At 36.0% G+C, this 14,082-nt stretch overlaps 1 protein-coding gene across 1 annotated transcript in view; it reads left to right on the top strand.

Moving 5' to 3' along the window:
* The window catches only part of LOC134753720 (uncharacterized), a 190,881-nt gene that overhangs the window by 50,085 nt on the left and 126,714 nt on the right, over positions 1–14,082 (top strand). The window contains exons 14-20 of the mRNA XM_063689659.1: positions 203–435; positions 689–820; positions 10,905–11,024; positions 11,801–11,858; positions 13,341–13,501; positions 13,613–13,680; positions 13,847–13,972. Of these exons, the coding sequence (XP_063545729.1) occupies positions 203–435; positions 689–820; positions 10,905–11,024; positions 11,801–11,858; positions 13,341–13,501; positions 13,613–13,680; positions 13,847–13,972 (898 nt within the window). The remainder of the gene's footprint in view (positions 1–202; positions 436–688; positions 821–10,904; positions 11,025–11,800; positions 11,859–13,340; positions 13,502–13,612; positions 13,681–13,846; positions 13,973–14,082) is intronic.

Consider the following 14,082-nt stretch of genomic DNA (forward strand, 5'->3'; position numbering starts at 1 on the left):
TTTAAAACATTTTATTATTATTACCTATATACGCTTGGGGAATTATTAAACATATTTTATACAGAATATTTGAAGAACAGAATCTAGTTATCACATTTGATCATAAACGCAGACACAATGAAATGATATACAAGTTACCGATGTTACTCGTCACCTTTAACGTAACATAACTAACATACTATTGTTTTCATGTGTGTTTTAGAGTGTGTTCTGCGGCCTGCCAAATGCCCAAAGAAGAGGGTCCGCTCTGGCAAGGCGCGCGGCTGCACGTGACCGCCACGCTCGCCGGAGTCGAGGCGCGCCTGTGCCGGCTCTCGGACGGGCAGTCGCGGCCCGTGGCGCGCGCCGACCTGCGCCTAGTGCTGCACCTCCTGCTGCATCCCGAGATGTTCGCTAACAAGGAGACTGTCCACACCAGCTATAATATCAAAATACGTATGTTTTTTGCATAATCCACGTACCCCTTTATCTTGTCGATATACTAGATGTCGTTTATTCATTTCAATCTCATCAGCTTTGTGAGGTCTATCCAGTCTTTAATTCAAATTCTTTATTGAAAATAGTATTTCCCTGTGTGTGATTTGTTATTATAACTTTGGACACAAAGTTAAAATACATAATACACATCCATTTGACAAAATGGAAGTTCCTGGTAACATATTGTGTAACGTATAATTTAATATTGAAGGTGAAATGAACACATGCGGATCAGCGGCGCGGCTGCAGGCGGCCTGGTACGTGTTGCAGTCGCTCATCGACCAGCGGCCTTCTCACGTGCTGCGACAAACTTGGCTAGTCAGAGACGCACTCAGCGACGAAGGTAGCGAGTGTTTTAGTACATTACTACAGAGGCCGTGAAGTAAGGGGTTGCCGGCCGAATTGAATAGACGGCCGAACGTAGTGAGACCGGATAGTTATGAGGCCGCCAACCCCTTTTCACGCCGAGGTATGTATAGTGCTTTTCTCAAACATGCAATGAAATAATAATACAAACATGATGATGATGATGATTGTTTCATGTCGTAATGTGATAGATTATTCAGTGCGTGGAGTATCGAGGAGGAACAAAAATTTGATTATTTTTGCGCTACGACACACGGTTTAGGAGATACAGATAAAAAGAAAAAAAATTAAAAAAAAAAAATTTAGTTTATTTTTTTTGTTTTTGTTTCTTTTTTATTCTTTCTAGGGTCACCTATAGGGGAACGAAATTTTGGTTACTTTTGCGCTACGGCGCATGGTGTATTTTTTTTTCTTTTTTGATTTTCATTGTGTTTTTTGTGTATTATTTTGAGGTTTCTTAAAGGGGAACGAACATTTTATTATTTTTGCGCTACGACGCATGGTTTAGGAGATACAGCCCTATATATTTTTTTAAAAATATAAATGAAGGGTCACCTAGAGGGGAACGAAAATTTTATTATTTTTACGCTACGACGTATGGTTTATGAGATACAGCCATATAAAGATTTTTTTCTTTTTTTTTCTTTTTTGATTTTCATTGTGTTTTTTGACGTATTATTTTGGGGGTCTTTAAAGGGGAACAAAAATTTTATTATTTTTGCGCTACGACGCATGGTTTAGGAGATACAATAAAGATTTTTTTGTTTTTTTTGGGTTTTTTTTTCAAATATAAATTAAGGGTCAGCTAGAGGGGAACGAAAGTTTTCTTATTTTTGCGCTACGACGCATGGTTTAGGAGATACAGCCCTATAAAGATTTTTTTGTTTTTTTTTTTTAATATAAATTAAGGGTCATCTAGAGGGGAACGAAAATTTGATTATTTTTGCGCTACGACGCATGGTTTATGAGATATAGCCATATAAAGATTTTTTTCTTTTTTTTTTCTCCTTTGATTTTCATTGTGTTTTTTGTACATTATTTTGGGGTTTTTTTAAAGGGGAACGAAAATTTTATTATTCAATTCAATTCAATTATTTATTCATAAAATTTTACATTTTATATTTTATTATTACATTATTATTTTTGCGCTACGACGCATGGTTTAGGAGATACAGCCAAATAAAGATTTGTTTTTTTGTTTCTGGGGTTTTTTTTTCAAATATAAATTAAGGGTCAGCTAGAGGGGAACGAAAATTTGATTATTTTTGCACTACGAGCTATGACGCATGGTTTAGGAGATACAGCCCCATATATTTTTTTTGTTTTTTTAGCATGTTTAACCGCTTATAAATATAGTACCATAGATTTTGTATTTTTATTAATGTCGCAAGTATGCTTACAGAGAGAGTGGTCGTTGGCTATATGTTCCTTTGTCAGTCTAATCTTAGTGAGCAAATTTTAAAAGTTAGAGCAGCGAACAATACTGTACGTTTCATACAAACTCCCTACATAAAACACTTGATGATCTTGTATTTATTTTAGTAGTAAGTAGCTTCTTAATATTATTTCTTATATATATATATTCTAATTCGGCACATCCGTCCGTCTAGGTATGATATAGGTAAGAGAGCTGTCAAAGTGACAGCCATAGATAACTTAATTTTAGGAGTGCGTTCGTAAACGTCACTCCGCTACAAAGAAGTAATGTAAGGAGCCATAAATGAGCAACTTCATGTCTTCATTTCGTGACATTAACGCATACATTTTGGAGTATGTTTGAGAAAACATATTTTATTAAATATAATCTTAAGTTGTAGGTTTATAATATTGTCGCCTCACCGAGGGTAGTTTGTTGGCTAATAGTTGGCTTCAATCTAATGGCCTTAAATCCGTATGACCCCTTGATCATTAATAGTAATAATAGTACATTACTGCAGAGGCTGGGAGGTAAGGGGTTGCCGGCCGAACGCATATAGTTGAACGTAGTGAGGCCGGATAGTTATGAGTCCGACAACCCCTTTTCACGCCGATGTATGTATAGTGCTTTTCTCAAACATGCAATGAAATAAATAAAGAAATCTCCGCAAAATCAGTTTTATTTCTTAAGAAACTAAAAGTATACTAGGCATAAAATATAACTACCACCTATACCTTTTTTTTATACCACGTCGGTGGCAATCAAGCATACGGCCCGCCTGATGGTAAGCAGTTACCGTAGCCTATAGAGATATTACACGCGCGTTGCCGACCCTTTAAAAACCTGTACACTCCTTTTATGAAGAACCCCATACTGTAGCCCCTCGGGAAAACCTCGGCAGGGAACTCATTCCACAGCCGAAGCGTACGCGGGAGGAAATTCCTCTTAAACCGCACAGTACGCGACCATTTAGGTGCTAGGGTGTGAGGAAGAACACCCTGCCGATACCTATCTTTATCACACGTGTCGTATATTTTACATTTTACACATGTAGTTTGTCAATTTATTACACAAATTTATTTATGTATCTTTGTTTTTTTTGCCTTGCATCCGTCTGACTGTCGTTTCAGCCACATAACTAATTACATTCAGTTCTTTAAAATATGCCACAAAAAAAATTCTAATAAACTGAGCATTTTTCGTAGTTTTTCTATTTATAAAATTGCCTTAAGCATCCGTATATGGATTATATACGGATGCTTAAGGCAATTTAAGCATAACTTGCTGCCGCCCTTTGATTTTGGCGGCAGCAAGTTATGTCAATTCTGCTTCCGCCCTCAATTTTGGAGGAGTACAATTATTATTCATTATTTTCGTCGGAACTCATATTAAATAACACAATCAACAACGCACAATAAATCCAATAAAATAAAAATAACAGAATGAAAAATGTTCAACTTTGCTTCCAAAACGATTAAAAAAATACCTACGCGTGTTTGAGTAGACATTTTTACCGCTAATATTTAAATGAAATATTTTAAATGTGTATTTGTGTAGTATAATTTGCAATTCACATTTATTGGAATTTGTTAATAATGTGTTATTTATTATGTTCATGTCAATTTTATATAAATAAAACTGGGTTATTCCCACTGACTACCAAAATGTTGTTAGTGTTCAACACTAATAGAAACAGTAGTAAGTAATAGTAGCAGTATAAATATATAGTGACCTAATAAATAATTATAAGTCGATTATTGTTTAAGTAAACTGCCTTAAAAGTGACCAAAAAATATTAAAACTATTTTACCTGTGCAAGTGAAAAAACTAAAATAGTTAAGGAGAAATTAATGTTTGGATGACATTCATCTTATCAAACACGAAACAAGATCCGACATGCAGGTTCTGTCAGGAGTCAGAGGAGACTGCAATGCACATTTTCTGTTCCTGTGGACCACTAATGTCAATAAGGAGTACCTACTTAGGGCGGCACGTACTGCGGCCCTATGAGGTACAGAACATTACGGCCCAATGAATCTGGAATTTTGGCATTAGTTATGAGCTTTAAAGGGCCGTCACAATAGATCACTGCTTGGTCGACGTGACACTCACAGGCCCACAACGCCCCAATAATAATAATACAGGTAACAGCTTGGTGATAACTAGTGGGAATAACCCATAAAACTGCAAGATATAGCAATATCGTTTAGTTTCTTTTTGTTTATTAGGCGTAGGGGCATAATGTCGTAACGAGCCAAAAAGCAAATATTGCTTACAGTTTTCTTTAATGGCTGAATGCGATAATGCTGTGTCACAAATACATGTGAAATGGAAATTAAAAAAGAGCTACTAATTTATATAGCCTATGTCACTAACACAATAGGCTATTTGACTAATTTTTGAAAATGGTTTTAATTGATTGTTTATGACTTAATAATTACACTACATTGATATTTCCGTGAAATTTCCTGTATTAAATATAAAAAAACAATGTTAAAGTTTATTTATTTTGAACGCGCCTTAAACGCTGTTTTTGCAAAGGGGCTAATCACGTGACACGTGTGACGTCACACGCGAGTAAACTCAGTCAATGACCTTAGTAAATCTTATGGTTTATTTATGTGCATTGCATTGATTATTTCACTGTAAAATGGTATATAAATGGTGTATAGTGCCGCAATGTTCAAGTACGACTATAAAAAAATCCAGATAAATTGTTTGTTTCCGTTCCAACGCATCCCAAAAAAAGAAAAATGTGGTTAAAACTAGCCCGAAGAGTCCCAAAGAGCATTTTAGCGCATACAAAATGTTTTTATGTGTGAAGACCACTTCGATGTAAGTAATATTTAACTGTAAATAAATATGGTAGTTAAAGCAGCGGATTTTGTTGTATTTAACGAAACAAGATCTAGGTATTTAATGTATTACTACATAACCTCATAACATAGCTCTTTCAGCATTAGTAGGTAGTTAGTAGCATACGTTTTCTTTTAAACTAAAGTGCAGTATGGAGATACTATTCTCGTCATCGTATTCTATATATATATCGTCGTCGTATTCGTATCATCGAAATCAAAATGTTCGTAAATAAACAATTTCTACACAGCTGTTTTTACATTTCTAAGTTCCGCAGCATAGTAATCCGGATTATCTTTAAAGAAAAGTGCAACCATTAATGCGTCTATGTCTGGTAGGTTGCCGCTATCAGCTTTCACATATTTCGGCTCCATTTTGAAATTCTTATGAATATTGTGCTACTAGATATACGGATAAATCGGAATATATCAGAAAACTGTGGAACAATAACTAAAATTAACTAAATACAAATAAAACAGTTAAAACATTCAAGGCAATCAAGAATGTTTACGCGCGTGTGACGTCATCCGAGCGTTGACCAATCACAGAGCGTTCACGTCCGTGATGAAATTTAAAAAAATATTAAATTTTCTTTCGTTTATATTCCAAAAACTAAACATAATTTACATTCAAATATAGTGAAATATACTTTATTAGTTTATTATCTTTCAGGATGACAGCAATTCGTTGTATATTTTTAATGTTGTCAAATACCCTATTCTGACGAACTCAACCACATCTCATATGGGCTATATAAATTTTGAAAATGGCGCCCGCTAATGAAAAAAAGGAGGAGAAATTGTTTTTTTCTCTTACTATAGCAATATGGGTACCAAATGAAAGCTAGTGAAAAGACCATTACAAAAATATATGTAAACAGTCTGGTTTTTTGTTTGTTTTAATAATAGTTTTCTGTTTAATGTAACAGAAAATTATACTTTTTTTCAACTTGATGTACTTTTCTTATTTTTGGTTATATCTGGTTAATTATTTTTTAACATTATATAGAGGATATTCACAGTCACTTTGTATGTATTTTGGAATGATCCATTCAGTCATTTTATATTTGGAGCAGTTCAAAGTCAACTGTGGATTGTGAAATTTTTTAACGTTTTCTAATAATTTGTTAGACGAAGTAGTGAAAATGTTACAGTATGTTATATATTTGTGATCTACTCACAAAGCCCTTTCATTTGGTGTCCCACATGGTATGATTAAAAAAAAAGTAAAAAACTTTGTACTGCCGACTTTTTGACGTCACAGCAACTACCCCCACCACTTTCGCGCTTGTTATCTCATATATTTGTGTTCAGGACATCACACTGAATGCACTGATATCTACCAAATATATCCATGTCTGCGACGACGAACAAAAACCGTCTCTCTAGGCCTAGGCCTGCAATTCTGTATAAATACCTCTCGTCTAGCTGCACCCTAAACGTGATACTTCCCAGCCTAATACTCGTATGTAGAACATAATGACATTTCATGTGTTGCTAGTTTTTTACGTCTTATAAATAGTGATGTGCTACAACCGGTACTAACCGAAAATAAACTATTGGAAGGTACTTATATTTGTTGATGAAGTGTCTGTAACACAATGAATAGATAATCCGTGACGTGCTAAACGGAGACACTAGGAGAGGTATTAAAAAGGGTGAAATAGTGTAGGTAAAAATGGCATCATTTTGAGGCATTAAGAAATTTTGTATCCAGGTCTATACACAATATTTCTAATATTTAAAAGCGTTTTTATTGTATAATTAGCAGTCACCTCGAAGCTAAATATCATATAGCTCACAATTAATGCACTAAGTTACTCATCCTATTTCTCTACGTTTACTAAGTTTAAAATAAGCAGGTTTTACTTGAAAAACTTTTTTCTAAAATTTAAAAATACCGAGATATTGCACTCAAAATTTTTTGAAGATTTTGAAGGACAGAAACAAGAGAATAGAAGAGAAGAGTATGACTTCGGGAATAGAAACTATTCTACACCCTTCCCAACAATTACGACTATCTCCATATCAAATTTCATCTAAATCGGCTTTATTAGGTTCCATACAAATTTCCAACCCCCTTTTCACCCCCTTTAGGGTTGATTTCGGAGATAAAACCTATTCTATGTCCTTCCCTAGGACTCAAACTATGTCCATACCTAATTTCATCCTTATCGATCCAGCGGTTATTAATTCTCCATGCAAATTTCCACCCCCCCCCCCTTTTCACCCCCTTAAGGGGTGAGTTCTGAAATGAAAAGTATCCTATGTCCTACCCTGGGACTCAAACTACCCCTATACCAAATCCATACTAATATTATAAATGCGAAAGTCTGTCTGTCTGTCTGTCTGTCTGTGTGTTCCCTCTTCACGCTTAAACCGCTGAATCGATTTAGATGATATTTGGCATAGAGATAGGTTGCGTCCCTGAGAAGGACATAGGATAGTTATTATCCCGAAAATCATCCCTTAAGAAAGTAAAAAGCGGGGTGGAATTGAGATAATTAATGAAGTGCCTGCTCATTTGTGTGCATAATATGCTGAAATTGAATGATTGCTATGAGAATTTTTCCAGGCGCTATACTTACTTTAGCTGCTGTTACTAAGTCCACGCAGACGAAGTCGCGGGCAAAAGCTAGTTTAAACTAAATCGGTTCAGCTGTTTAAGCGTGAAGAGGTAACAGACACACAGACACACTTTCGCAAAGTATGGATTTCCTATCATGTAGCGAGCAGATTTCATTTATTGTTTACTAGCTTTTGCCCGCGACTTCATCTGCGTGGACTTAGTAACCGCAGCTAGAGTAAGAATAGCGCCTGGAAAAAATTTCATAGCAATCTAAATTTGAGCATATTATGCACACAAATTAGCAGGCACCGTTAATTATCTCAATTCCACCCCGCTTTTTACTTTCTTAAGGGATGATTTTCGGAATAAAAACTATCCTATGTCCTTCTCAGGGACTCAACCTATCTCTATGCCAAATTTCATCTAAATCGATTCAGCGGTTTAAGCGTGAAGAGGGAACACACAGACAGACAGACAGACTTTCGCATTTATAATATTAGTATGGACTAGCTTTTGCCCGCGACTACGTCTGCGTGGACTTAGTAACAGCAGCTAAAGTAAGTATAGCGCCTGGAAAAAATCTCATAGCAATTCAATTTGAGCATATTATGCACACAAATTAGCAGGCACTTCATTAATTCTCTCAATTCCACCCCGCTTTTTACTTTCTTAAGGGATGATTTTCGGTATAAAAACTATCCTATGTCCTTCTCAGGGACTCAACCTATCTCTATGCCAAATTTCATCTAGATCGATTCAGCGGTTTAAGCGTGAAGAGGGAACACACAGACAGAAAGACAGACAGACTTTCGCATTTATAATATTAGTATGGATTTTGCATCTAAAATTAATTTAACATTTATCGGTTATTCACGAACCGAAATCAAAGATCAGCACTTTTTATTTTAAGCTGGTATCATTATTTCTACGATTGACATTTGTTGTAGTTGTCATTTTAGTCTACGCAATAAAAAAATAGGCTTTAGCCACTAATCAATACTTGCCAAAGACAAGCGCAATTTTGATTGGTCAAAATAGAGGTTCAAAATACAATTAAATGGAAGGTCATTTATTGTAAGAAGTGCTCTCGGTTTTGCTTCTATACAGTAGGGTAGGACGGGGACGTCTGAAACACTTTATGTTTAGCCGCCTGTAACTATTTATTTAATACAGTTGCTCAAAAAGTGCTACTTTACGTAGCTGTTTAGCGTGCGGAAAGTTGGTTTTCTCGAACTAGTGCTTTTTACTTTTCCAATTTTTTTAAATTTATACTTGTTCCAATTCATGACTACTTATTGATGAATATTAGTTTCCTTTAAACGTCGTAATTAACATAAAAACCTACTGTTAATGTAAGAATACGAAAAATATACATATTTTATAATTTAATTACTTACCTCATCATCATTATAACACGTTTTTTTTTTAATATTGAATATTGCAAAAACGTTCTTAATAAACTGTCTGAATGGAACGGAATAGCTGCCGAAATGCCTGTCCAAGAAGAGGCGTTTTTCTTACTTTTACTACCTACTAAGAGGCGTTTTAAGTTTCCAAAGTTTTTATTCCTTACTTGTTGTTTTTATTATTTTTTCGCAACTGTATTAAAACACGTCGTTCGATACGTGCGGAAATGTCATTACTTTACGAGTACGAGCCGTAGGCGAGTGGCAAGATACTTTCCGCACTAGCATCGAATGTACTATATTTTTACAGTTAGAAAGGGTATGTGCCTGTATTTTTAAAGCTTATTTATTTAGTTTTTAAATGAAATGTGTTTGAAAAGCCTATCGCCCATGGTTATTTACGTAATGATAGGGAATTAAAGAGATTGTGGAAGAGTGGTTCAATTAACCCCATGGGTGTGTTAATTGAAACACTATGTGAGGACGGTTGAATCACCTTAATATATTCGGCAAAATGAAAGATAATTTGTTATTTCTAATCTTTTTTAAATAACTATCACGGTATTCAATGAGATCAACTAAAGTTCGCAAAGATATTACAAACATTTTACAATTTATCTGCGTCTGAAGATCTTGATCAAAGAAAGGAATGCAAAAAAAATTTGTAACATATCTAGACTTCTTTGTAGTAGTAGTAGTAGTAAATCACTTTATTGTACAAAACAAAAATTGGTAACATGAAATTCATATAAATTTAGGTACAAAGGCGGGCTTTGTTGCCATTACCTTATACATATAGCTTAATCAAACGTGTTTTAATGCAACAACAAGATATGACGACAAGGAATTTTAGCAGAAATACATAATTGTGTTCGATACAAAATTCAAAAGTTTCAATTATAGCAATGTTTCAATCATGACCATAATAAAATCACTGTCACTCCCTTTTTTACAAAGTATGTAAGGTAGGTAGGTAATGTAGGTATTGTAATTTTCAAGAAATTTGACTTGTTTCAATCATAACGTGTTTCAATTGTTCCCGTCCTACCCTACCAGAACCGGAAATCCCCGGGTCTTGCTATACAAACCAATGAGGATATAATAAGATAGAGCGGTACTGTCATAGTAAATTTTGTAACCACTGTAAATTCACTGCCATCTATCGACATACATTAAAACTAAAAATGAAGATTTATAAAATACGTTAAAATGTATTTAAATATGGATAAATGATTTTTTTATTTGCATTAATTATTTTTATATGATTTTGACCCATGTTCTTTCACTGGTATGCGTTTAAATTATAAATAACAAACGAGACAGTCAACGCCCTCTATACGAGAGTTGGCCAAAACTAGTGGCGCCATCTGATCGAGAATCAAATTTTCGTGATTTTCGAGGCACGTTTTTTCCTTAGACTGTATCCATCTATTACGGAGTTATATCTATCTTTGATACAAACCCTGTACCGGGAGCATTCCATAGTGTCAACATTTTTTTCTAAATGTTCTTTTCTTAAATTCTTTGTAAAAAGTATGCTTTAGAATGAGGTTCTACTTATTTGTTTGCTTTTCATTCATCCTTAGCAAAAATCTAGATATGTGTTCAGAATTAACTACATAGTAGCAACTTCTATTCACATAAGTTTTTCGCATTTACGACTTTTATGCCTTTACCCGCGACTTCTGCGTAGAATGATGATTTATCTAATAAAATGATTCCTAAGTACCCCGGGACATAACTAGACAGAGTTCCTGTCGCATGTATAATTTTAAGCTGCTTAGTAGGGATACAACGATATGTGTTTGGCACAGAGTCGGTGGCGATCGACGCGGCGATAGAGGACGGGTCGTTGCGCGGATTCATCACGAGGACGGTGAACACGCACATCGCCATGGTGCAGTCGGCGCGTGTCATGGCATTTTACTCGCCGAGTAAGTTGTCCTTTACATATTTTCACTTTTTTTCTTCTGTCTGTCATGTCCACTGAAATTCTTGTCTTACGTGCCCTAACTGCAGTATAACATTACACGTTTCTTGGACATACTAATGTCATGATTTATTTATGTTTACATGACAGATAGCAGTTGAATAATAATTATAATGTGGCAACATCATTGCGTTACCCCGATTAGTACGGGGTAGTTGGGAAAATACCTGGCAACACGGTAGGTAGCTAGGTAGTGGGGCACGAAAGCCAGTTGGACTGGCTCGTGAGACTCGTTCACTTGGATCGAGGCAGTCAAAGAGGACACATCGTGAAGGATCAGTCAAGTCAGAGTACCTGCAAGTACCTCCATTGTGTATAAGTAATAATTAGAGTAACCCATAGAAGCTGAATCTTCAAACTTAAAAATAAAATGTCAATAATATAACCACTGATATTATTGCACCGCGTGTGTTAAACATTGACTTAATTTTATTTGTGTGTAGGTAGATAATCCGAAGGACTAAAACCGTTTGTTAAGCACAAACTGTCTTTGTAATACCTGTATAAATTATAGCGTGCGACGTCAAAGTAACCTTCAAATTTGCTAACTTGCAGAGTCCGTCTAAGGTAACTTTGCACCGATTAGTATTAGTTAAGACATTGTCACACTTTGTCATTGCAAATGGCATGCAGAGTTAGCTTGGTCCGACTTTACCAATGAAGTTTTTGAGCATAAAAAATGGCGATCTAAATTTTGTCAATATTTTTGTTTGGACCTAGATGAAGGGAATGTTAAACAGGCATGGATATTCTCCGCTCCTGACTCGCAGACTACCACGTAAGTAAATTCTCGATATATATTTTAGACTTTAGACTGACACTAAATTGGTTTCACTTAGTACTGAAGTTAGTGTTTATTAAAATGTGAGTTATGTAACCACACCGCTCTGGAATTGTCGCACCATTTTGCCCTGACAGTAGGGCCGTGACAGTATTGTACCATCATATGGTTGGGCGGTGATAATGTAGACCTTTTTCTTTGCTTGTGTTAATGTATAATGTGTACATAAAGCAAGGTTTAGACTAGCAAGAACTTGCATGCATTTACGTTACATTGCCGACTACTAATGTAAACTGCATTCAAAATGTTTATCAGATACCGCAATGTAATGAAAATTGCATGCAAGTTCTTGTTAGTCTAAACCTCGCTTTAAATGCAGAGAGGAAAGTCACCGGGCCACGATGGCCTGAGTATAGAACATTTTAAGTATGCTGGTGGTCACTTGCCCAGGGTGCTCGCCATGCTCTTAAGCCCTCCACACTCATGCGTGAATCGCGGCGCGAAACTGCGAACGCGAGTGTGGAGTCGAGTTCGCAGATCTGCGAAATCGTCTAGTTATAAGTTATTATTTTGTTAAAATAATAGCAGTTTGCACAATGTTAGATTTTATTATGGTTAACTGTGTACAGATGTACTAGATACATGTGGAAGAGCGGGGCTTCCCGTCACAGGTATTATATAGGTACATACTTACTAGGAAGTCCCAACCATGAGAGTGTTATTTTGTACTATTAAACGAAATAAATGCTTTGAGATATTTTTTTTAAACCTGCTAAAAAACAAAACAATTATAAGTTTTATTAATGTGACAAGCATAACATAAGTTAAAATAAATATTAAGAGTAGGTAACAATTAGAAACAATCAATTTATCAGGTACTTAACTAAAATGTGTTTTCTTACATATAGGTACTTAGTTATAACAGGTATCCTCCATAAATTCAGATATGTAATTGCATTTTTCGACCAGCTTACGTTTTAGATTTGTTTCAAATTGGGTGTATGTCTGAGACGTTTTTAAATAAGCAGGAATATTATTGTAAATTTTAATAGCTCTGTAATAGGGACCGTTTTTGTAGATCTCTAGTTTTGGTTCCGGAAGTTCTAAATACTGTTTGCATCTGGCATTTTGGCAAAATTAAAAAAGATGTATATTTTTGTGGACGTATACATATGGCTACTTCAAAAATGTAAAGAGAGGGTATTTGTTTGGTGGTTCAGTTACTATTGATGCTTATTGAACAATATTACTCAAATGACATGAGTTTGTTTATAATTAGAGCGTTATACACGGTAGACTACCTGGGCGTGTGAACGGAGCTGTACTGGTGGTCTTCTGACCCGCTCTTCATAGCGTGGCTCGCCTACAAACCGCTCAGTCAATCGGGCAGATACCTACTTTTGAACTTGGTTGTTCTATTCGCCAGTTTTGCTATTGTACGTTAGGCCGCTGATTGTACAACGAGTTTGTTTGTATTAGAGCGTTCGTCCGCGTGGCGCTGCAGTGGTGCGCCGAGCAGTCAGAGGGCACGGTAGACTACCTGGGTATTTGGACGGAGCCGGTGGCTTTCTGCGCCGACCCGCTCTTCATAGCGTGGCTCGCCTACAAACCGCTTAACAAATCACCCACAACAATATTAGGTAAGAAAACTTATCTCTATTCCTTTTTTATATATACGCGCACCTTTTTATTTGGGATAAATGTGATAATGATGAATTCTGGCTTATATCGTATATCGTGGTAACTTACAGAAACAGCGCCGTTGTCAAGAGCCTCATCATCGTCACAATCTTATTTACGACGCCGCGTTACGCCACCTGTAAGTTCACAAATTAATTGATATATGTATTTTATTTTAGTTCATAACATACACAATGACTTTTACAACTTTAAATTTCTAATTGAGATGGTAATTTGGGCATATTATAAATACTTAACTATTTATGGCATACTCAGTATAAAAATATCAAACTTCTGTTGAACAGTCGTCGAGCGGGCGCGGCGCCAGCCGCACAGGCTCAGGGTCGGAGCTGGTGCACGCGGCGCGACTGCGCAGCCTCGGCTCCAGCAGCGACCACGGCGAAATGTGCAGGCCCGCGGCTCCTCCACAGGTAACATGTTGTTGTTGTAGTCAGTAGCGGGTCACAGTCGCACGGCTCGGGGAGCTGGTGCACCGTTAATAATTAATACCTATATCATTTTGTGATACCTACATTCTCTG

Source organism: Cydia strobilella, chromosome Z (assembly GCF_947568885.1).
Source record: "Cydia strobilella chromosome Z, ilCydStro3.1, whole genome shotgun sequence".
In the NCBI taxonomy this organism is placed as follows: domain Eukaryota; kingdom Metazoa; phylum Arthropoda; class Insecta; order Lepidoptera; family Tortricidae; genus Cydia; species Cydia strobilella.